The following is a 23,884-nucleotide window of genomic DNA, read 5'->3' as shown; positions in this document are numbered from 1 at the left end:
GATGGCTTAAGTTCTGAATATTTGCCATCTGTTAAGCTTTAGCATGGCTCCTTAGACGGACCCTCCTCTGAGGCACTCTTATTGCTGCCCTTCCTACATCATCCCTTTTGCCAGTAATGAAGCAGTTAAAGTGGTCTGTGTCCCCAAGTCCCTAACAGCAGTCGGATAACCTCTGAAAAGGGCCATACAACTCATTTTTCTTTCTACTCGGCATTTTTTTTTTTTTTTTTTTCAGTACTCAACTGCTAGACTGAGGGCCTCTGCATCAGTTAGCCCATGTCATGAGCTGTCAGAAAACCTTTAAGAATTTCAGATCAGCTTAACATCCTTCAGGACCAACTCAATTCTTTGGCTGCTGCAGTGTGCCAAAACTAAAGAGGCCTAGATCTCCTGACTACTGCTGAGGATGGGATGTGCACCCTCCTCTGGGAAAAGTGATGCTTCCACACTAACAAATCAACATATCAAACTGATTCGAGATGGAGCACAAGGGAGATGGAGACCAGATAAAAAACTCAATCAGCCTCCTCCTGTGGATGGGATGTTCCCTCACTTTGGGTCTTCCCCTTGATTGCTTCTTCTTATCATCCTCACACTATGTTTCTACCCTGTTTTTAAACGTTTTACAGAAATCCCTCCTGGATCAGGGCACTGCCATCACTGGGTCCACGTTAGGACAATGGCTACCCTGCCTAGGTCCCCTAATCTTCAGTATAGCCCCTTCTCATCAACTGTTTTCAACTGATCCACCACAGCAGATCAAGTTAAAACTCTCCTGTATCATAAAGTCAACCCAACTTATGACCCCTTAGATTCTGGGAACACACAGGAAGCAGCCAATGAGAGAGACACACACCCTCCCCCCACCCTTTAAATGTATATTCAACGCCTAGAGTGAAGGCCTAATAATCCGAAACTCAGGACAGGAAAGTTGATCTGACTGATAACACTTGTGGGCTGTTAGGATCCGGGACCTGCAGATGGACTCTTCTATCGCCAAAGTTCCCTTTTTTGTTCTATAAAACGCCCCCCTGCCACCCTTCATTTTTCTAATTAAAGGACAATCTGCTTCTAACGACGCCAGTCTCTTTCTTTTATTTCCACTTTGTTTCGATCAATCCTGATGTACGAGTCCTCCCTAGGAGATGCTGTGACCAGGCACGTTGATTTTTGCACTGCTGTGAGTGAACATGGTGCCTAATCGGCAGTAAATATTCGTTAATTGAATGTACCTAGTCTCTACGACATTTACAAAGGTGCTTCCCGTTCCTATAACATACATAAGTATAACTCGCACAGAACCCAAACTTAATTTCTATAGACCCAAACCCCCTGGATTAGTAAAATTCTGCTTTATATGAACTCCTAGCATAGAAAAACATGTAACGCGTGAAAAGACTGACTATAAAGGCCCTTTCAAGGTTAAAGTGGAACCCTGAAGGGAAAGGGAGGTGGCTGGCTGTGGACCCTTTGCAGTTCCCAACACTCCTAAGATAGTCCCGAAGAAGGGAGCGGCTGCAGACTGGAGAGGTAGCTGGGTGGTAGAGCACCTGCCTAGCATGTGCAAGCCTTTGGGTCCCGTCCCGGGCCTTGAAAAAGAAACAAAAGCAGAGAGAAAGAAAAGTTCCCCGAAGAAGGAAACAGCAGCCAACACCACCGGTTCTCAAAAGACACACCTAAAGGCCTCCGTGAAGCCCTGCAGTCAGGACGGGACCCTGGGACCCGGGCAGCGAGTACCGTAGCTAGACTGGCCAGGCCAGACCTCCCGGCCGGGCCCTCTACCCCCACGCCTCTATGGTAGGAAAAACCCGAGGAACCGGAAGTAAGCCCCGCCGGGGGCGGGCGGGCCGCGGAGGGGGCGGGGCCTCCGCCAGCACCGCCACCACCTCCTCTGCTGCGGACGGAGGCGAGATGGCGGCCACGGAGGGGGTCGGGGAGTCTGCGCCGGGCGGCGAGGCCGGATCGTCGGAGCAGCCGCCGCCCCCGCCGCCGCCGCCGCCGCCGCCAGCGCAGCAGCCGCAGGAAGAAGAGATGGCGGCCGAGGCCGGGGAAGCGGCGGCGTCGCCTATGGACGACGGGTTTCTGAGCCTGGACTCGCCCACCTATGTCTTGTACAGGTAACGCCCTCCCGCGGGGCCGAGCGGCGCTGCCCCGGGGCCGAGGTGCGCGCCACGCCGCTGCCGGGCGGACGGGGCGCCCTCCGGGGCCGCTGAGCCGCCCCCCCACCCCCGACACACACACCCGGGTGCCGGGCCGGCGGCGGCGGCGGCGGCGGCAGCAGCGCTCTCCTTGGGAAGCGAGGGTGCGGTGACACTTCCGTGATCCCGCCGTGCCGTCCCGATCCCACCGCCGTGCATCGTCGGGAAGGTGCACTTTTTGGGTAGCTCGCTTGCGGGGTCGTGCAGGTTAAAAGGAGGCCGGACGGGCTGGGCAGAAACGCTGCCGGGGCTCTCCGTGGCTTCTGCTGAGCGGGGAGAACTTTCTTGCCTTTGCCTCATCTCGGCCACCGCCTGTGCTCATTCCCTGCTGTCCCTTCCTTTCTCTGTCCCCTAGCTCCTTGTCGAAAAAAACTGCTGTCTTCTGCAGTTGTACCTGAACCCTTCGGGTGACTTCATTTGCCGTGCTTTTATGAATGAGTGAAAGGCATTATTGCAGCGGTTTCTGCAGCTGAGTTACTTCAAATTGGCTGTGGGGTTCCCTGACTCTCAGAACTTTTCTGATTTGTGAATTGTGTTCTTCGGGTGATGACTGTGTCTGGTTTCCGAAGGACTAACGGGCGGTGTTTTCCATGCCCCTCTCCAGGTTATAGGTTTCATATGGGTCATCCTTTCCCCTGTATGCTTACATAAGGGATACCGTTTCAAGGTTAGCTGTATGCCACAAAGCTCTGCTGTCCGTAGCTGTTTAGTATAGAGAAGAGGAAAAGAGTGTAAGTGAAGGATGGTCACCCTGGGCAGTTCGTGGAAATCTCACCTAAGTGTCTGTCTCCATTGTAGTAGTGTTTGGAGACGACTCCCTGGATTGTTTGAATGCCCAAGTATGCTATACGTGTTTTAAGTACTCAGTGTCTGTTACCCATCCTCAAAACAGCCTTCTAAAGTTGACTGGTGATAGTACCTTCATTTTATAGATGAAGAGACGGACATCTGGAGAGATTAAATAAGTTTCTTAATGTCACACGGAAGTTGTAAAGCTAATGTTGCAACTTAGGCGGTTGTCAGATTCCAGAGCCTTCTCACACACACCCCATGCATGCCAGGCAGGCATCTTCCCACACCCCAGGCCCTCTCACTTTGCCGGTGCCCACTGGAGCCCCCCTCTGGCGTACAATAACTAGTAGTACGTAGTTTGGGTTTTTTAAAATTTTTTTGGTGTTGGGACATCACACCTAGGACATTGTACGTGCATTCTATCCCTTGAGATATATCCCCAGCCCTACTTTGAGTTTAAAATGTTAGTTTCTAGTAAAATTCAAGTTTTTAAAATACTAACTCCAGAACCTTACTAAATGAATAAGACTGATTTTTAAGTTAAAATTGGATACTTTCTGGAAGACTGCATTTTACCACACCATACATTTGAAATTGTTGATTTATTGATTTTTTTAAAATATGTATTTTATTTTGTATATGCCTGTGTGCCTGGGTGTATGTCTGTGCTTATGTAGCTGCAAGAGTCTTTGGAGGTCAAAAAAGGGCATCAGAATTCTTGGAACTAGAATTATAATTTCATAACTTCATTATGAAATTTCATCGTTTCATAACTTTTATAACTTCGTGTGGGTGCTTCAAACTAAACTCTGGCCCTCTGCAAAGGCAACAAGCAGCTTCTAACTGCTGAGCCATCTCTCCTGCCCCTTACTTCTCTTAATTCAAAGATGGCTTTCATTTTATTTTTAAAAGTTTAAGATGTAAAACAAAGTGGTAGAGGTTGGCCTGGAAGAATCCAGTCATTACGTTAAGATCTCAGTAAGTTACTAGTTTGAATGAGTGATTGTTGCCGTTAAAAAACAACACCACTACCGCTAGAATTGCTTTTCTTCTAACGTGTTTGAGTATAATTATGGGAACATGTGTGTTTTCAGGGACAGGGCAGAATGGGCTGATATAGACCCAGTCCCACAGAATGACGGCCCTAATCCAGTGGTGCAGATCATCTACAGTGAAAAGTGTAAGTTTATGTTTACTAGGAAAATCTCTGTATGTTAAACTTCTAACAAAGTTGAAATTGACAGCCACATAGCAAGAAAAGTGAGAGGTTTTTCTTTAATGAGAATCTGAATTACTTCTGGTGAGGGAATGTTATTTTCTCTGTCATTGTCTTAATATTTTGTTCAAGGAATGGAGATATTTTAAGAAATGAATGTTACGTTATAATACATAATAGCTATTGTATGATTGTGCTTTTAATTTGCATTTAAAGTTTAACAAAGAGTTACTGTTTTATTTAGAATAAGCTTTAGTTGCTCAAGTGCCAGCATTTTAAAACGTACTTTAGCTATGTAGTGCTAGCCTCAGTTGAAATGTATGTACTGATCTTTTCTTTGACAAAGTAGCCTTTTCTTACCATGAATGTGAACTGTTTTGTAAATGGGAGGTCATACAAATGTTGATTGTTCTTCTAGGAAAGGGTAGAGAGATGAAATGAAATGCTCTTTTTGGAATTTTATGTGTTTTTATGTTCACATGTGTATATATATATATTTTTCTCTCAGTTAATACTTTAGTTTCTAAGATCATTCCTTTTTGCAAAAAGCATTTATTTATTCATGTGCTGATTATTAAGTTATGGTAAAAAATGTTGGAAAATGAAGGACAGTGGTATGGGGGTTGCCATATATCAGTATGAAAATGTAGTACCAAACCGCTAGTATGTCAGATTGCTGTAGAAATAAGAAGGGATAAGTACTGAAGGTAAGTCATCAGTATATATGAGGCCTTAATGTGTGATTAAAAAGCATGCTTCATGTTTTCATCAGTGGCTTAATTCTGTTGGCTGTGTATTGAGATAAAAGCATAATTATATCACTATCTCATATCTTAATGAACATGAAGGTAAGTTAAAGATGAATTAGTGTTCTGAAACAAAAATAAGCTATATGCAAGTATGAGAGAGTGATCTTTGGGTAGGAATGTAGTTCTGATAGAGCACTTTGCCTTCTGTGTGCTAGGCCCCTGTACTTGATTGCCATCTGTAAACAGGATAAGCAAAGAAAATAACATTTAGTTCTTATTGTGATGAAGGCATTATGAATTAGATATAAAGTACTCTATTAAGGAAAATGTCAGGGTATATAACTATATGAAAATGTTTTCTGAAATATCTCACATAATATTTTTAGAAGAAATAGAAATATTTACACAGAAATGTTTACCTCACTAGTGATGGTAGAAATGTAAACCTCAACTTTTTGAGATTTGTAAGGTTTCTTGGGGCAGGAGGGAGACAGAGTCTTACTTTAGCTCTGGCTGGCCTAGAACTCACTGTGAAGATCTGGCCTTGAATTCGCAGAGATCCCCCTGCCTCTGCCTCCTGAGTGCTAGGCAGAGGTTATCTATCTTCTTAGTTGAAGTTCCCACTTCCTAGATAACCCTAGCTGTGTCGAGTTGACAAAAGAGTAACGAGCACAGTAAATTAAACCTGTCAAAAATTGGAGGGCAAATATACCGAAGTTTAAAACTTACACAGTAGCAGAACTGTAAGCTAAAAACCAAACAACATTATGGGAAAAGATGTGTTATAAAAAGCAGGACTGATAATCAGAATTTGGTAAGGAACTCTTAGACAAGAATAAGGAGACCACATTTAAAAAAATGAACTGAAAAGCCACAGAAAATGAAAGTTCATTGGCCATTAAATAAGAAATCTGTTATTATTAAGGATAAAAGATATGAAAAATAAGAAAAAACTCATGCTGACCTATGAATAAAGTGATGTCTAAAATTGAAATTGTCTTAAGCTCTATCTATTATTACGGCACTTAGTAGTTTTTAAATGGCTAGCATTTTTGGAAAGCAGTGTGATATAGCTATACAAATAGAAAGTACTCGGTTCTTAAAACTGAATGCAACCAAAAGAAAAAGAAAAAAAAGATAGCGGGGTGGCGCACGCTAGTCCAGATCGACAGACAGGTGATCTGTGATTCGAGATGGTACAAGAGTCAAAAGCAAAACACAGAGAAAGTTCGAAAAACAAAAAAAAAAAAAAAAAAAAAAAAAAAAAAAAAAAAAAAAAAAGCCGGATGATGGTGGCGCACACCGTTAATCTCAATACTCGGGAGGCAGAGGCAGGTGGATCTCTGTGAGTTGGAGGCCAACCTGGGCTACAGAGTGAGTTCCAGAACAGGCTCCAAAGCTACACAGAGAAACCCTGTCCAGAAAAACAAAAACAAAAACAAAAAAGATTGACTTTTATATAGATGACTGTTTTTGTCTGTATGTGTGTCTGTGCATTGCATGCATCCAGAAGATGGTGTAGAAACCTCTAGAACTGGAGTTACAGAGGGTAGTGTGCTCTGATGTGGGTGCTGGGAACCAAACCAGGCCCTCTGTGGGAGCAGCAAGTGCTCTTAACTGCTGAGCCCGAGTGCTACTGCTAATACACATTCTGGGCTCACTCTATCATATGGTATAAGGGAGGTGCCAAAAAGATGGAGCGTAGACAAGAGCAAAGGAAGGACCTGAGTTCATTTCTCAGCACCCACCCGAGGCAGCTCATGACCACCTCTAACTCCAGCTCTAAGAGCTCTGGCACCCTCTTCTGGCCTTCATGGATACCTGAGCACACACAGTCGCACTAAATGAAAATAAAACCGTCCTTTTTAAAAAGCTGTGTGCCTAGGGTTAAGAGCCTGGTCACCTGGTTTAAATTCTGGTGTGTTCATCTTGCTGGACCTCTATCTATGACCACATCATTTAACCCCTCTGTAGTCAGCACCCATAGAAAATGTAAATGAGGACAGTGAAGGCACTGTTTTAGAGAGAGAGTGAATTCTTACACACACGCTAGCACAGCATTTGGCTTATAGTCAGCACCAGGAATATCAGCTGTTAAAATATGCAGCCGTTTTTGAAACAGCAAGATCAAGGAAACCACCTGTATATCTCAGAGAGAAATAGATTAAAAATAAAACTTATGAACTACATAACCACTAAGAAGATTTAGATGTTATAACATGAACTTTACGTAAGGTATTTGGGAGATTTAGTTTGACATTAACCTATAATACATGTGGTAAGCATGATTAGACTTACATAGCTCACGCATTGTGTCTGTGACATTGAGTATTGTCTGAGTGGCACTCACGGTCATTTGCCTCTGCTGTAACCCTAGCTCTTGGGAAGCAGGAAGATTAGGAATTCTAAACCAGCCCCGGTTATATATAGCAAGTTTGAGTCCAGCCTGGTATACATGAGACATTATCTCAAAAAAATTAATGCAGTAATAAAACAGCCCAACCAGCCAACTCTTTGGCTGTACTTACTTCCTGGTGTAAATGATACACATGCAAGTAATGCACACATGTAAGTGTGGTGGGGTTTTAAACTATGGTGCTAGTGTTAAGCAGAAGTGATCCTGACGTGCTTGTGTGCTCTGTCTCCAGTTAGAGATGTTTATGATTACTTCCGAGCTGTCCTGCAGCGCGATGAAAGAAGTGAGCGAGCCTTTAAGCTCACCCGGGATGCTATTGAGTTAAACGCAGCCAACTATACAGTGTGGTGAGTAATAGGTTTATTACAGTAAATTAATATTTACTGCTAGCAGGGCTCATGTTTGAGTCCAAGTGACTCCTTTTTTAACTGAATTTTAATTTTCATCAAAGTAATAATTCACATATTTGTCTTCAAGTCTGTTGAATGAAAACCAACAATCTCTGCCCCATTCTTTTGTGCCACCAGAGTCCCATTCCCATTTTCTTGAATTAACTTCTGTGTACCAGATAACACTGTGTTACTGTTTGGTTGTTTTGCATTGTCGACATAATTCTTTCTGTGAAAGCTGCAGAGTTCAGTGCACTTTGTACAGCAAGTGAGTTATGCTTCCTGCTATCCGTGCTCTTTAATAGATTGCTGAAGGAAGGATTTTGTTTTACTGTTTTAACTTATATTTACTTGTGTGTGTGCACAATGCACATACACATCACAGCACCCTTGGGAGTCAGTTCTTTCCACTGAGTGCGTCTCAGGAATTGAACTCGGGTCTTTAGGCTTGGTGTCACCAGCCCTGTTTTTGTTTTCCAAAACAGGTCTAATATAGCCCAGGTTGGCTCCACAGGTCACCGAGGATGACTTGTGATATTGCTGTATCCACTCTGGGGTGCTGAATTTCAGCTATGTGCTGCCCCCATGCCCCATTTCATGCATGCTAGGCAAACATGCTGTCTATTGAGCTGCATATCCAGCTGAGATTTCTGTTTTTGTTTGGTTTAGTTTCCTAGGTGCCAGTAAGTAATTCCTCTCCCAGACTCTGTGACATGTAAATATTTCTTTACTATTGAATATGTCATACTGTGGTATCTGTTCTACCATTTAAATCTTTTGACTGTTACTGTTTTTTGATTTTTTTTTTTTAAAGATTTATTTATTTATTGTGTATACAGAAGAGGGCACCAGATCTCATTACAGATGGTTGTGAGCCACCATGTGGGTGCTGGGAATTGAACTCGAGACCTCTGGAAAAGCAGTCAGTGCTCTTAACCTCTGAGCCATCTCTCCAGCCCCTGTTTTTTGATTTTTAATTAAAAAAAAAAAAAACCCTCAAGATGTCACTAAGCAGATCAAGCTGCCCATAAACACACAGAAATCTGCCTGTGTCTGCACACACACACTCAGTGTTGGGATTAAAGGTATAAACTACCACACTCAACTATTTTTTTTTTTTTTAATTTACTTTCTCATTCTATAGAGTCCATCCTTGAGAGAAGCTTAGAAAAGATTGTGTGGATCTAAGTGTGTGACATGGGCTGGGGAGATGGCTCGGTGGTTAAGAGTGCTTTTTGTTTGTTTGGTTTTGGTTTTGGTTTTTGAAAACAGGGTTTCTCTATGTAGCCCTGGCTTTCCTGGAACCCTGTCTGTAGCCCAGGCTGGCCTCAGAGATCTGCCTGCCCCTGCCTCCCAAGTGCTGGGATTAAAGACGTGCTGTTGTTCTCACATAGGACCTAGATTTGGTTCCCAGCAACCATGGGAGCTCACAACCATCTGTAACTCCAGTTCCAGAGAGTCTTATGCCTCTTCTGCCTGTGTACACATACGGTACATGGATATACGTATAGACAAAACACCTAAATACATTTAAAAAAAATCTTTTTAAGTTTGAGATTCATTTAAAATTTTTTTGTCTTAAAGCCTTTAACTTTACAGATTTCTACATTGGAAGCCTTTTTCCTTCAGAATTTTGCAATTAATTTCCTTTTTTTTTTTTTTTGCTGCTATTGTTGAGATTTCTATTCCTCTTTTAAACCTTTGTTTTTTAAGTGTGTATGAGTGTTTTGCTCGCATGTATATCTGTGTACCACATGCATGCCTGTTTCCCTCAGAGGTCAGAGGAGGGCGTGGGATCCCCTGGAAGTGGAGTTACAGGATAGTTGTATGATAAAGGCTGTCAAAAGATTACTTTACCATTTATTATCAATCAAAATCTGTGCACAAATGTTTGTAATTAATTAATTATTATATAGTGTATATATGCAAACTATTCCTCAGAAAAGAATGTGTCTTATTTTTTTTATTACAGAATGCCAGAGTCCAGAATATTACCTGAAAATCACATTTAGTCTTCCCATTCCTTAAACTCAAAACTTTACTTTTTCTCTGTTTTGTATTTATCGTGTGCTTCTCTATTTATACATGAGATGCTGTTTCTTCTAGTTCTAGATGCAGGAATTTGGACAGTTATAAGCCCTTAGATTGCTAACTTTTTGGCTGTGTAAAACAAGTCCCAGACTGTTGTCTGTATGTTGTATTAGTGTCTTGTAGCTTGGTTTGGTCTGCTTACTAGGCAGCTTGTGTGGAGTAACTGAGTTAGAACGCTTGCTGTTCTGCTCTAGGCATTTTCGGAGAGTTCTCTTACGGTCGCTTCAAAAGGATCTGCAGGAGGAAATGAACTACATCACCGCGATAATTGAGGAGCAGCCCAAAAACTATCAAGTTTGGTAAGAGGAAAGCAGGAAGGACGTCTGTCCCTCTGCTAACAGCGTTGGTCCCTGGGAGCTGAGATTCCGTTATCATCTTAGTACTTTACATCACACTGTTTCCTGCCTCCTGGGGTTGTAAGTTGTGACCTCAGGAGCAGCACTGCTGGAGTGGGAGAAATCTGAAGATTGTTTTCCAGTCAGTATCAAAACTTGTCTATTTGATGCTTCATTCTTTTGACTGAAAATGTGTGTTAGTCTTGTGGATACAGAGAAACTAGAAACAGTCTAAGGTGAAAGTGAGTAACAAAACCAGTTATTTTTAGGAGCATTGTGAAAAGCGTGATGGTAAAGGTTTTCATAGGGTGCGTGCGTAGCAGTTCATCCCATGAGATAGCATGGTTTGTAGTGTAGGGATCTTTATGGTGGGGAGAAGGGCACTCGTGTCCAGACATCCCGGGCGAGGGCACACTCCAAGTTGACCAGACTCCTCTCACCGGGGAGACTGATATCAGGGACACTGATAATGGAAGGAAAGGACTGGAGTTTGGATAGTGCTGCTCGCAGAGACTGGACCTGAGGAGCAGACTCCGTGCCACGCTGCCTGTGTGTGTGGTGGTGCGGGAGTGGTGGGGAAAAACAAGAGAAGAATGAAAGGGCGCCATGTGCTCAGGGACGTGCAGTAATTCCATGTGACTAGAAGACATTTCAGAGTCTGATCATAAAAGACCTCATGAACATTGGTACGGATTTAGGCTGACCATAGTGGAAATTTCCTTATGGGGACAGGTGTTGTGGGGGTTGAGACAGGCCCTTGTGTAGTCATGACTGACCTGAAACTGAATATGTGGACCAGGCTGGCCTTGAACTTGTGATGATCCTGGGATTATAGATAGGCATGTACCACTACGCCTGGTAATGCATTTTAACTAAGGAGATGATGTGATTAGATTTGTGTCTTAGAAGGTGTGTTAGTCAGCTTTTTGTCACGCTAACACTTAGGTAATCATTTGTAAGGAGAAAAGCTTTCACTTGGCTCATGATCTCCAAACCATGGTTGGCTGGCCCGTTGATGTTGGGCTGATCTTGAGGCCTACATTATGGTGGGCATCTGTGGAGAAGGAAATTGCTTCCTATAGCAGCTGAAACAGAGAGACATCCCCTGCGAGGGCACACTCCCAGTGACCTAACTTTCACCAGACCCTGCCTCCTAAAGGTGCCACCATCTCCCAGCAGCTCAGCAGGCTGGGGCAGAGCCTTCCCCACAATCAGTCAGGATCCAAACTCCAACAGGTTATGGTGACGGCGGCGGCGGCAGCGGAGGGTGGACTGACAGGTTTGCAGTCTGGGAGGCTCAGCTGGCTGCACTTGGGGAGGCTGAAGAGGCAGCTCACCAGATGTGGTCCAGCTGCAGGGGGAAAGGATGATAGACTTGGGGACGGCAGTGTGGTGGCTTGAATGAGAATGTCCCCATAGGCTCGTGTACTTGGACACTTGGTCCCCATAAGGTGGCACTGTTTGGAATGGTTAGATGTGGTGGTGTTGGAGGAAGCGTGTCACTGGGGTGGACTTGGAGAGTTAAAGACTCGGCATTTCCAGTTTGCTGTCTGCTTTGTGCTGGGGCTCTCAGCTTACTGCTCTGGCTGCCACGCCTGGTGCTGTGCCTCCCCTGTGATGGTCTCTCCTTCTCTGAGACCATCAGACCACATACACCGGCTTTCCTGTCTACAGGTTGCCTTGGTCGTGGGTGTTCTGTCACAGCAACAGGAAATGACTAACGTAGGAAGTAGCAGAGCATCTGCATGCTGGCGTGACAGCTGAGTGAATGAACAGCGGTGCTGTTATTCTAGAAGCTGTACTTTGGGAAGAAGGACGTAGTCAGTGTTGGACAAGAGGGTTTGGTCAGGATATGGAAAACTAACTGTCTAAAGGGGCCTGAGAAGCTCTCTGTGGGGTCGGCATGAGTTGCTGATTAGATACGGGGCACCGTCTGCTCCCTGGAATGGAATCACAGCTGTGATGAGGGTGTGCAGGGAGAATGAACTCGGGGAGCAGACTGGCAGAAGGGTACCGACGAGTCAAGGTCAGGAGATAGATGGGAGCCACAGTAGAAGCCAGTGGTGGAGTGTGTGCTAGTGTGTGCTTAGCATCCTAGTACCCCGTGCTCAGTCTCCAGCGCATGCACGTTTGTGGCCAGGGATGGATTAGTGCAAAGAAAGAAGCTGAGAACTTGGACCACAGTTGGGATAGAGATTGGAATGGGGAGGAGTCTTGGGCACAGGTTAGCCAGAGGAGAGACTCTTCATTCCAGATGTAGGTAAAGAGCAAGCAAGAGCTGCTATCTGGCCCAGTTGGGTAATGACTTTTGTAATCCAATTTTATCATGAACTAGTATGTAACTGACATAAATGTAAAATCTTCAAAGAATTGGAACATAAAAGACCTAACAGTAAATAATGCAGCATGATTTTCTAAATCATGCAGTTACTATAGACATTTTCTTTTGTAGAAAAACTGTGACAAGCAGCTTTACCACTGTACCCCATGAAACCAGGTAGTTGCCTTCCTAAGAAAACTATGTTAAAAAATAATGGTTAAGCCAGGCATGGTGACACATGCTTGTGACCCCAGTATTCTGGAGGCTGAGGCAGGATAAGTAGTTCCAGCCCTGCCTTGGGTACAGTAAGACTGTCTAAACAAACAAAACAAGAACAAACAAAACAGGAATAAGATGAACAATTCAAAAAATTTGTGTAAGCCAGAAAAGAGATTAGCTAGAAATTTTAGACCTAGTGTTCACCCTTTGGACATTCCAGCTTGACGTGGTCATTACAGATGTGTTGGCACCATTTTGTAGCTGTCATGGGAGGTTGAAGATACCTATTCTAGACCCTCCTGTAAGGACACTCTGTTAAGATGCTTCTATGTTGCTGACTCTGTAGCTGGGATCCCACTGTCTCTGACCCCGGGGGCAGGGGGTGAATAGACGGCACAGGCTCTGGGAGGTTGTAAGCTATCTCGTTTATTAAACAAAGGACTGAGGTATGTATGTGTGTAGTTTTGGGCGGGCTCTGCTCCCAGCTCCGTGGTGTTTCCCTGTTGGCTCTGGTTCTTACGTCGGCAGTTGTCATCTTGGGGGTCCAGTTTCAGGCTCCTCTGGGTCAGGATGCTACTGCGCATGTCAGAGCTCTTTGTTTAAGGCATGACCCAGTACTTAAGTTCTCACCGTGAATCTATGCTGTGAACTGTTCCTCTCTTTAGTCTTTAGATCACAGAATATCGGGAGAATGTTTTATTGTTTTGTTCTGAGAAGTCAGTTTGGTAAAACTTACAGAAACCTGAGAAAGAAAATGTTAGTAGTAGTCAGTGACTTGGGGAGTTCGAATAATAAATTTAGAAATCTTTCTTCCTAGGATTTTCTTACTGATAGTATCTTGCCTTCATAGTATGTGAGATGAATTTTTAAGTTTTCCATCCAAGTAGTGTAGATTCTTTTTTTTTTTTTTTAAAGATTTATTTATTATGTATACAGCATGTATGACTTCAGGCCAGAAGAGGGCACCAGATCTCATTACAGATGGTTGTGAGCCACCATGTGGTTGCTGGGAATTGAACTCAGGACCTCTGGAAGAACAGTCAGTGCTCTTAACCTCTGAGCCATCTCTCCAGCCCCTCAAGTGGTGTAGATTCTTAATCGGGCATTGGATTCCCCTTTTTCATGTCACTCCTGCTCACTAGTGTAATAAATACTATAATGGATTTGTTTAAAGGTCAGTATTATTCCAGTACATTTCACACACATGCAGTTCATGTGTAGAGATCAGGGGTCTTTCTAGACTGTTCATGGGTATGTGTTACCACAGTGATTCTCTTCTTTCCTAGTCATGTAGGGATGGAACCCAGAGCCACACTTACCAGGCAAATGCTCTAGTGTTGCGCTAACTACCAAGCCTCACAGTGCATTTTAGAATCTTGGGTGTGTTCAACTTCTTAGAGTAAGGAAAACTAAAAATGGGACCCAGTATAAAACACAAGTCTTTTCTAACACAGAAATTTGTCTTGTGGCAGAGCTGTAACTTGTCCTAGTTACATGTTTTCTAGGGCAGAAGTGATCCTGCTACACACTGGTAGAATGAAGAGTCGCTTGTATGGTGACATTGTGAACATTGTGATAACTGACTGGTTTTCAGTAGAGTATCGTTAGCCTGGGTGGACTAGAATCCCATCTCCCATTCATCTGTATGCAGTGCTTTAGGATTCCTGGACCAAAGTTCAGGCTGTGAGAAGATGACTGTACTTGCAGTCTGGCCTTCGAGGAGCCACCCCTGTGTCCTAGATCCCTGCTTGTGTACATCTGTCACTGTACCTCTCAACTCCAGTGTGCTGGGATTCCCTGTCCCGGTTAACCCCTTCCTGGCAGTCTGGAGACTGTACCTCTTGAATGCCCTCTGCACCACCTAGCGGGGCCAGTGAGCCCATGTGTGGGTTCTGAGCGAACCTAAGCCCCCTCTTCTTTGGACAGGCACCACAGGAGGGTGCTGGTGGAGTGGCTCAGAGACCCCTCTCAAGAGCTCGAGTTCATCGCCGACATCCTCAACCAGGACGCAAAGAACTACCACGCCTGGCAGCACCGGCAGTGGGTCATTCAGGTACTGCCCTTCTGAAGTCCCAGGGTGCATCTGGACAGGGCTCGCACGGGAACTGTGCACGTACAGTTAGAGCCTGTTAAGATCCCTGAAACCCGACATCCTTCATGTTTTATCATCTCTATGGCTAGGTTAGCGAATAACTTCATATTAAAGAATAGTAATAGTAAATTGAAAGAAAGTCGAGATTAAATTTACATTTTATCTTTTTTTCAGACAGGGTCTCATTATGTAGCCCTGGCTGTCCTGGAACTCACTATAGACCAGGTTAGCCTCAAACTCGGAGATCTACCTGACTCTGTCTCCTAAGTGTTAGGATTAAAGGCGTGTGTCCCCATGCCGTCACAGCTTTTAAAAACTTATTTAAACATTTAAATTTCTTCATATTTAATTAGAGGGGGGGATACATTTTCTGAAACTATTCAGTGTCTTTTTTCTTTTTCTTTTTTTTTTTTTTTCTAATTTTAAAAAGTCATTTTTGGGCAAACAGAATCTCATGTTGATCAGGATGGCCTTGAACTTGTTATGTAGCTCAAAGTGTCTTGACTTTTTGACCTTCTTGCTTTTGGCTCCCAAGTGCTGGGGTTCCAGGAACGTACCACTATATTCAGTTTTATGTGCTACCGAGGATTGAACCCAGTCCTTTCTGCATGCCAGGCAGTCTAGCAGCTTAGCTGTACCCCAAGCCCTAGTATTTTTATTTTTATACTGAATACTGTAATCAGCTGGGTATGGTAGTTTCATACTTGTAATCCTAGCACTCAAGGAGACAAAGGCAGGCAGATCTCTGAGTTTGAGGCCACCCTGGTCTACATAGCAAATTCCAGCCAGACAGGGAGACATAGTGTGACCCTGTGTCAAAAACAAAAGCAAATAGAAAAGAAAATTGTAATTACATAAGGCTATGTGTCACCCACAAATAGACACACATGTCTGTCTACGTACCATAACAACTTAAATACAGTATCACCATTGTCTTTGAAAAACTACTTATGTAGTATGGTTTTTACTGAATTGTCAGAGGTTCCAAATGAAGGGAGTACAAGAGACCCTTCAGTTACATTGTAGCTTTTAAGTTCCTCTAATGAAAATTTCTTCTGCTTTTACATTGGATATGTATGGCTTCATGTTTCCAATCCAATTTTTAGAAGGCAAGATTATTTTCAACTATAGTAAGAGATAAGTGAATTCTGAGAACTGAAGAAAATCTGTACATTTTTCATGCTAAATAAAATGGAAAGAAATACTATGTCCTCTCAGGTGTGGTGGCACATGCCTATAATTCCAGCACATAGAAAATAGGAGCAGGAGGATCAAGAATTTAAGGCCAGCCTGGGCTACATAAGACCCTGTCTCAAAAAACAAAAAATGAAAAAAAAGAAAGAAGATCATGTCTTCAGTTTGAAAGTGAGACATACACATCCTTAAAATCATGTAAGACGGGGGCTGGAGAGAAGGCTCGGTGGTTAAGAGCACTTGCTGCTCTTGCGGAGACCTAAATTTGATTCCCAGCATCCACATGGCAGCTCACAGCTGTCTGTAACTCCAGTCCCAGCAGATCTGATCCCCCCTTCTGGCTTCCATGCATGTGGTACACAGACGTGCTTGCAGGCAAAACATCGTACACATAAGATTAAAAATGAAGAAAAAAATGATTAACAATAAATTATGTAAGCCAGTGTTTCTCAATCAGTGGTGCATGGGAATAATCAGCAATATTTGGGAGTGCTTACTGTTTATGGTCACAAAAATAGCACTCTCCATTATTCATCAGCACAGAATTTGTCACCAAAATGGTCTCTTAGTTTCTTATTTTCAATGTGACTTTTAAAATCAGGAACCAGCTTACCGAAGTCCTTACTCTTAGTAGTGTCAAGTAAGAAATAAAAATACATTAGGTTTTTCAAAATGCCCTAACCATAAAGTAAAACTTCAATACAATTTGAGTATTTCTCTAAATGTATTTAAAGGTAATTTTATCATGTATTTACTTTTAAAACTTACTTATGTATTTTGTTTGTTTTCTTTTTGAGACAAGGTTTCAATCTGTAGCCCAAGGTAGCCCTGAACTCTTGATCCTCCTGCCTCAGCTTCCTGAATACTGGGATAATGGGTATGTGCTCAAAATGTCTATGTGCTCTTACATAGACATTTTGAAGTGCTGCTCTTCATTTGTTAGATGTTAATACCAAATTACATTAATTTGTGTGCTCGTAAAGTTACTTAGCCTTTTACTAGTGGATCTGGTTATTGCTGGTTGTGTTTGTTTCCCCTCTGAATTTTCTTTGATGACTTGTGTTTGTTTAGTTTGTGTCTTTGGGATCTATGTTCATTTTTTTTTTGGGGGGGGGGGTTTGAGACTGTGTCTTATGTAGCTCAGGTTGGCCTTGAACTTACATAGCTGAGAATGAGCTTGAGTTTCTAATTCTGCCTCCACACCCTGAGTGCTGGGACCACAGGCTGCTCTTCAGGTGTGATAACCCTGTCTTCAGCCCTACCTCCTTAGCTTTGCGGACATTTGGCTTATTTTTTGTTTGTTGTTTTTGTTGTTGTTATAAGTACTAGACCATTTCTAACTAGAGGTTTTTTTTTTTTAACTTTTAGGAATTTCGACTTTGGGATAATGAGCTACAGTATGTAGACCAGCTTCTCAAAGAGGATGTGAGAAATAACTCTGTCTGGAACCAAAGACACTTCGTCATTTCTAATACCACTGGCTACAGTGACCGTGCTGTGTTGGAGAGAGAAGTCCAGTTAGTATCATGCTTCACTCATTCCTTCACTAGAAATGTGCTTGCCTGTCATGTCTCAGGCACTCAGATGCTGCATGGTCAAGACTTCCCTGGGTCCTGCCTTAGGGAACTCAAACAGGGCAGATTGGGGAAGCAGCATGTCAAGGATGAGTTTGCTTGTGATATGGTACATCTCTGTGTTGCAGTCCCTTAATTCCTTGACTTGTTGCTTCTAGAGATTATGAAGAAATCCAGCTTCATGATGCCAGGAAATTTCGTTCTGGATCTATATTCACTAAATCTTGTGAATTTTAGATAGTCGTTCCCAAATGCCATGTTATTCTCATGTCAGATTTTTGACCGGACAAGTGTGAAGTCGCATTGTCCATTGACTGACTGTAGGTGTGGAGCGACACTCCTGGCCTTAAACAAGGAGGACTCCAGACGTTGACAAATGTCTTTTGTGGCAAAGTCACAAATGTCGATCAACGTTAATAGTCTCTACCCTTATAACCTTATTTGTACATTTGGTTTCAGTGTCTATTTCACACTTTCAGCATGCATTCTTGGCTTTGGTTTGGGCTTTAAAATTTTTTTTTTAGATTTATTTATTTTATTGTATGTGTATGAGTATTTTGCCCAAATGTATGTCTCTTTATGATGGGTATGCTTGGTGCCCATGGAGGTCAGAAGAGGGCATCAGATCCCCTGGAACTGGAGTTATGGAAGGTTGTGAGCCACAGTGTGGACGCTGGTCCTCTGCAGGAATAACAACTGCTCTTAACCTCTGAGCCAACCCTCCCCGACCCCTTTTTAAAATAGGCGCAGGCTGGTCTTGAACTTGAGAGTTTCCTGCCTCAGCCTTTCGAGTGCTAGGATTCCAGGGAAGCCCAACCACACTCAAGAGTCTGTTCTTGACCCAAATAAATAGTGGATGTAAGAAGAGAAAATGTCATCCTTGGGTTAGCTTTTAAAAGAACTGAAATACTGCTGGGCAGTGGTGGCGCACACCTTTAATCCCAGTACTCGGGAGGCAGAGCCAGGCGTATCTCTGTGAGTTCGAGGCCAGCCTGGGCTACCAAGTGAGCTCCAGGAAAGGCGCAAAGCTACGCAGAGAAACCCTGTCTCGAAAAAAACCAAAAAAAAAAAAAAAAAAAAAAAAGAACTGAAATACTGAATATTAAGTGTGTGGAAAGTACATACTTGTCTCCTCGCCCTTTAGGAATGGATTAGTGGTCTTCTGCTGTTAAAGAGAAATAAACAAGAATCTGAATTTGTCCTAATTAAGGCAAATTCCCTAAAGATGGCAAAAATGATATTTAAAATGTTAGTGATAGATGTGTTTATCAAGAATTTATAGTATGTAGATCTGATTATAGTTTCTTTACTCTTTTCCCCCTTTTATTATAAAAGTAGTGTAGTATGTTTATGGGAGAAAATTATACTGAGTTAAATAAGTTTAAGGACAAGATTCTTTTTTATTTAAAAGTGCTTTTTTTTTTTTTTCATTTTACATACCAACCACAGTTCCCCCTCCTTCGACGCCTCCTGTTCCCCCCCCCACACTCCCACCCGATCCATTCCTGAGAGATGGTAAGGCCTCCCATGAGGAGTCAACAAAGTCTGGCATAGCTTGAAGCAGGATCAAGCCCCTCCCCACTGCATCAAGGCTGAGCAAGGTGTCCCTCCATAGGGAATGGGCTCCAAAAAGCCAGTTCATCACTAGGGATAAATCCTGGTCCTGCTGACAGGGACCCCACAGACTGCCCAAGCCACACAACTGTCACCCACATTCAGAGGGCCTAGTTCAGTCCCATGCAGGCTCCCCAGCCGTCAGTCCAGAGTCCATGAGCTCCCGCTAACTCGGGTCAGCTAAGATAAGATTTCCTATTCTTGAGGTGGGATGTAGTTTAGTTGGAAGAGCGCTTGCCTGGCATTGCAGAGCCGAGGATTTGATCCCCGCACTGCAAGAGACCAAGTGTGGTGGGGCGGTGCACACCTGTACCCTCTGCACTTAGGGGATGTGGCAGAAACATCAGAAGTTGCAGGTCATCCTTTGCTGTCTACAACCTTACTCAAAAAAAAGACTAAATGAAAAATTGTAAAAAGATTTTAATTTTCTCTAGAATAAGCTACAATTATGTATATCTTTCCAAGCTTTGTTAATACATTTGCAAATATTTACACACAACATTTTTCTACAGGTATTGTTTTTTGTGTGCATGCAGGGGTTTTGTTTGTGTTTGTTTTTACCTTTTTTTTTTTTTTTTTTTTTTTTTCGTTTTTCAAGCAGGTTTCTCTGTGTAGCTTTGCGCCTTTCCTGGGACTCACTTGGTAGCCCAGGCTGGCCTCGAACTCACAGAGATCCACCTGGCTCTGCCTCCGGAGTGCTGGGATTAAAGGCGTGCGCCACCACCGCCCGACTTGTGTTTGTTTTTAGTTATGAGACACGTTTCACCTGTCACAGATGGGCTTAGACTCAATACATGGACTGATAGGATTTTTGAGCTTCTAGTCCTCCTGCCTCCACCTCTGAGTGCTGGAATTATAGGCCTGTGCCACCACACTTGTTTTCTTTTGTTTTTTATTTGCTATATCATAGTCATATTTCTGTGCAAGCATGGTCTACTATTATAGGTTAAGTGTACCTTACCTAAATTACTTGGGACCAGTCTTGCTTGAGATTTTGGAATAGTTGCATTGCATTGTAATTTATTATTAATCTTGTCTTATACACTCATGACCACTTTTATCAGTAAATTCCATAGCTTTTCTTTTCTTTTTTTTTTTTGGTTTTTTGAGACAGAGTTTCTCTGTGTCATTTTGGTGCCTGTCCTGGATCTCACTCTGTAGCCCAGGCTGGCCTTGAACTCACAGAGATCCGCCTGCCTCTGCCTCCCGAGTGCTGGGATTAAAGGCATGCGCCACCACCGCCCGGCTTCAAAGTAAAATCTTTGAAGACTTGTGTTTTTATTTGTGTATGTGTGTCACATGTGTGCAGCTGTCTGCAGAGACCAATGACTTCCTGTCTCCTGGAGCTGTGATAGCATGTTTGTGAGTTTTCCATCATGAGTGCTAGGAACCAAACTCAGGTTCTTAGGAAGAGTAGGAAGCACTCTTAACCACCAGGCCATCTCTCCAGCCCTGCCATATAATTGAAAAACAAAACAAACCCTGTTTCTTCTGTGTGTGTGCATGTTTTGTCTGCATGTATGTCTGGGCATCACACGCATGCAGTGCTTGGAGCCGACAAAGGAGGGCCGTGGACCCTGGGACCGGAGTTAGAGGTGGTTGTGATCAATCTGCCCTGTGGGTGCTGGGAAGCTGGAAGAGCAGCCACTCTCTTAACCCCATTCCTTTGTTTGTGGGGTAGGGCGATGTGGAGACAGGCTGACAGCTGCGTACTCGGCCTTCTCTTACCTCGGCGGAGCTCCAGTGGTCCAGGAGCCATTGGGGACCCAAGTGAATGCCTGGCAGGAGGGAAACAGGAAAGCACATGTCCGGTTCCATCCCAGTGTTGCTGAAACCGTATCTACTTCTGATCTGGTCTTCTAAAATAATGTTTGTTTTCCGCTCAGGTATACCTGGAAATGATCAAGTTAGTACCACACAATGAAAGTGCATGGAACTACCTGAAAGGGTAAGAGGCTGTCTTCACTGCTTGTGCATAAGACAACTGCCGGGGGCTGCCAGCCGCATCACGGAATGTGCTCATAGCCGGGTTCTAGCAGAATGCTAAGGAATTGCCTGTGTTGGTACATCTAATAGTAGAAGCAGAGCACGGTTGTGGTGATCCCCAGGCATCGTGCCCTCTGCCTCCCCCTTTTCACCTCTAGGCACACATCAACACAGTGTTTAGAGCAGTCTGCAGGAAGTGCTGATGCATTTTAATAGTTTTTATAACTCCTCTAGCCGTTTACTGTCTGAGTGCTGAAGCCTCTAGACTTTATGTCAAAGAATGGAATACACACTCGTGTGTTCCTGTGAGCTCAGTACAGCGGGACAGAGTAAACTTGACAAGTTACTCCAATGGGTGGCCAAGCTCTCTACTGCCAGTGTCCAGTGACAAGTCTTACTCTTGAAATAAGAAGGTTTCCCGGGCCTGGCCCTTGATGTGCCCAGAGCATGGCATGGGGCCCAGTCATACCTGGAGATGCGCCAGGACCTGTGATCCCCCAGATAGCTGAAGGTTTGAAGATCTGTCTCAAACAGAAGTAGGGGCGTCTCTCCTGCTCTTTTCTTTCTTTATAACTTTAAGAAAGAGTTCTTGGTTTCTGAGGAGCCAGACAAGGCACGGTTGTTTTTATACCTTCCTGAGCAGAAGCAACGGAAGGTCGGAGCGCCCCATGGTTAGCTGGAGGTCACAGGCCCCGCTGCCATGAAGGTGAAAATTAAGGGCTGGAATGGTGTGGCGCTTGGCTCTGGGTAGCCAAACTGCAGCATCTGCAGGATGGCGGTTAGTGGCTGCTGTCCAGACTGTCAGGGGCTTGGCAGTGACTGCCCCCTTCACCAAGAGTGGAAGTTCAAAGAGAGGCCGGTGCTGTGCCCAGTCCCCTCTCCCAGCACTGTGCCAGGCTCAGCCCTTCCCTTCACCAGATACGGCATCCTGAGACCTCTCCTCATAGTGGTGCCCGGACCTTGTTCTGTACTGGGGCCAAGGACGCTTTCCTTTTGGCTGAAACAAGGTTCTCTTGTTTTTGTTTTTCCCATCACATCATTGACACTCATTGGATAAGTAAAACTCATTAAAGTTCTGAGCATTGCCCAAAAAAAGGGTTCTTTTCTGCTTTGTGTATGTCACGCAGTTTAAGTTATAAATGATAGTTAAAGCTTTTTAAAGTGATCTCATTTCTACCGGGCTGATCTCAAACTATGAAGCTGTAGGTGACCTTGAACTCTGTATTCTTTCCCTCCACTTGCCAAATGCTGAGATTATAGGCATGCATCACCACGCCTCATTTCTGTGATGCTGGAGATTGAGCTCAGGGCTTTGTGCATGCTAGGCAGGCACTCTGCCAACTGAACTACATCTGCATCCTCAGTCCAGCTTCATTGTATTTTTAGTTAATTTTGCTCAACTTTAAATCGCCCTTGACAAGCCCACATAGCTTACAGTGGATTTGTTCCTCACAGGTCTTCCCTTTCTTTTGTCTCGCTCGGCTCTCTTTCTCCTTCTCCTGTTCGTGTGTGCTCTCTCACAGTGGAGTCTGTTTTGTTGTAGGATTTTGCAGGACCGAGGTCTTTCCAGATACCCTAATCTGTTAAATCAATTGCTTGATTTACAACCAAGTCACAGTTCCCCCTACCTAATTGCCTTCCTTGTGGATATCTATGAAGACATGCTAGAGAACCAATGTGACAACAAGGAGGACATTCTTAATAAAGCACTAGAGGTGAGTCGTCGTGGTGTGGAACAGCGTCCTGGATCGGCTCAGCCGCTGCACTGCTGTTGGTCCCACTCCTCACAGTTTCTGGGTTGTTTCTGCTTTGGGGCAGCACTGTGTTGGTAATGTAACCCTTGTACGGAGTCTCATTTGCACGGGACCTACGCTAAATCGCCATAGGTCCTTGAGGTTGAGCTGTAACGTTGACTTGAATGCATTTTTATTTTTCCTTTGCAGTTATGTGAGATCCTAGCTAAAGAAAAGGACACTATAAGAAAGGAATATTGGAGATATATTGGAAGATCTCTCCAGAGTAAACACAGCAGAGAAAGGGACATACCAACGAATGTATAGCAGTGCGAGCGTCGGACGAAGTGGACGCCGCTTTCTTTCTAAGGACCTCTAACACAGGAGTGCAAACTTGAGCGACCATCCCTTGCCTGTGCGCTAAAGTTGTTGCCCAGGTGCTGTTTTTAACAAGAACTAAGTAGGGTACTCCTGTATGCTGATGCTCTTCAGACTAGCTCTAAGAAGTCAATTCTTGTAAAGCAAGGTCATTGGAGGGGGGGTAAAGGCCTTCCCATAAAGGAACTGCTGCTTTGGTAGTCTTCCCAACATTTAATCCAGTCCCGTAGAATCAACTCCTCCCGGAAGGTGTGTGTGCAAGGCTTTGTGCTGGTAGTGACTGAAGGTACCTGTCACTGGTTTGCGGGGACTTCAGTCTGGTGCATAAACAGGGACCGAGACTGTTGACTAGAGCTGCTGTACCACGCTCACGGTATCCTGCTATCACTGTAACCAACTAATGCCAAAAGAAGGGTTTTATAATAAAAACACATGGTCTATAAACGACAGCACCCTGGTCACTTGGTTTTGACTGTGTACAAGGGACATTCTAGCAGTTTAGAACCAACAAGGAGCCTCGTGCTTGGGAGGCTGAGTCAGGAGGATTGCTGCAAGTTTGAGGCCAGCCTGGACTGCATAGAGAGGTTC

The 23,884-nt window shown here is 44.0% G+C and overlaps 1 protein-coding gene across 1 annotated transcript; it reads left to right on the top strand.

Moving 5' to 3' along the window:
• Positions 1-1,893: 1,893 nt before the first annotated feature.
• Fnta (farnesyltransferase, CAAX box, alpha) lies at positions 1,894-23,748 on the top strand. The gene is made up of 9 exons (XM_028854834.2): positions 1,894-2,117; positions 4,085-4,170; positions 7,604-7,718; positions 10,046-10,150; positions 14,652-14,778; positions 17,380-17,532; positions 21,086-21,147; positions 22,729-22,900; positions 23,129-23,748. Exons 1-9 carry the CDS (start codon positions 1,912-1,914, stop codon positions 23,243-23,245), a joined length of 1,143 nt encoding a protein of 380 aa, XP_028710667.1. The 5' UTR covers positions 1,894-1,911; the 3' UTR covers positions 23,246-23,748.
• Positions 23,749-23,884: the final 136 nt, after the last annotated feature.

The sequence above is a fragment of the Peromyscus leucopus genome, chromosome 17 (assembly GCF_004664715.2).
Source record: "Peromyscus leucopus breed LL Stock chromosome 17, UCI_PerLeu_2.1, whole genome shotgun sequence".
Taxonomy (NCBI): Eukaryota; Metazoa; Chordata; class Mammalia; order Rodentia; family Cricetidae; genus Peromyscus; species Peromyscus leucopus.
This window is presented reverse-complemented; position numbering and strand designations above follow the sequence as displayed.

Coding starts and splice junctions, on each gene's coding strand:
- Fnta (XM_028854834.2), top strand. CDS start 1,912: ATGGCGGCCACGGAGGGGGTCGGGGAGTCTGCGCCGGGCGGCGAGGCC. Junction 17,533..21,085: donor TGGAGAGAGAAGTCCAGTTA/GTATCATGCTTC, acceptor TTTTCCGCTCAG/GTATACCTGGAAATGATCAA. Junction 21,148..22,728: donor GCATGGAACTACCTGAAAGG/GTAAGAGGCTGT, acceptor GTTTTGTTGTAG/GATTTTGCAGGACCGAGGTC.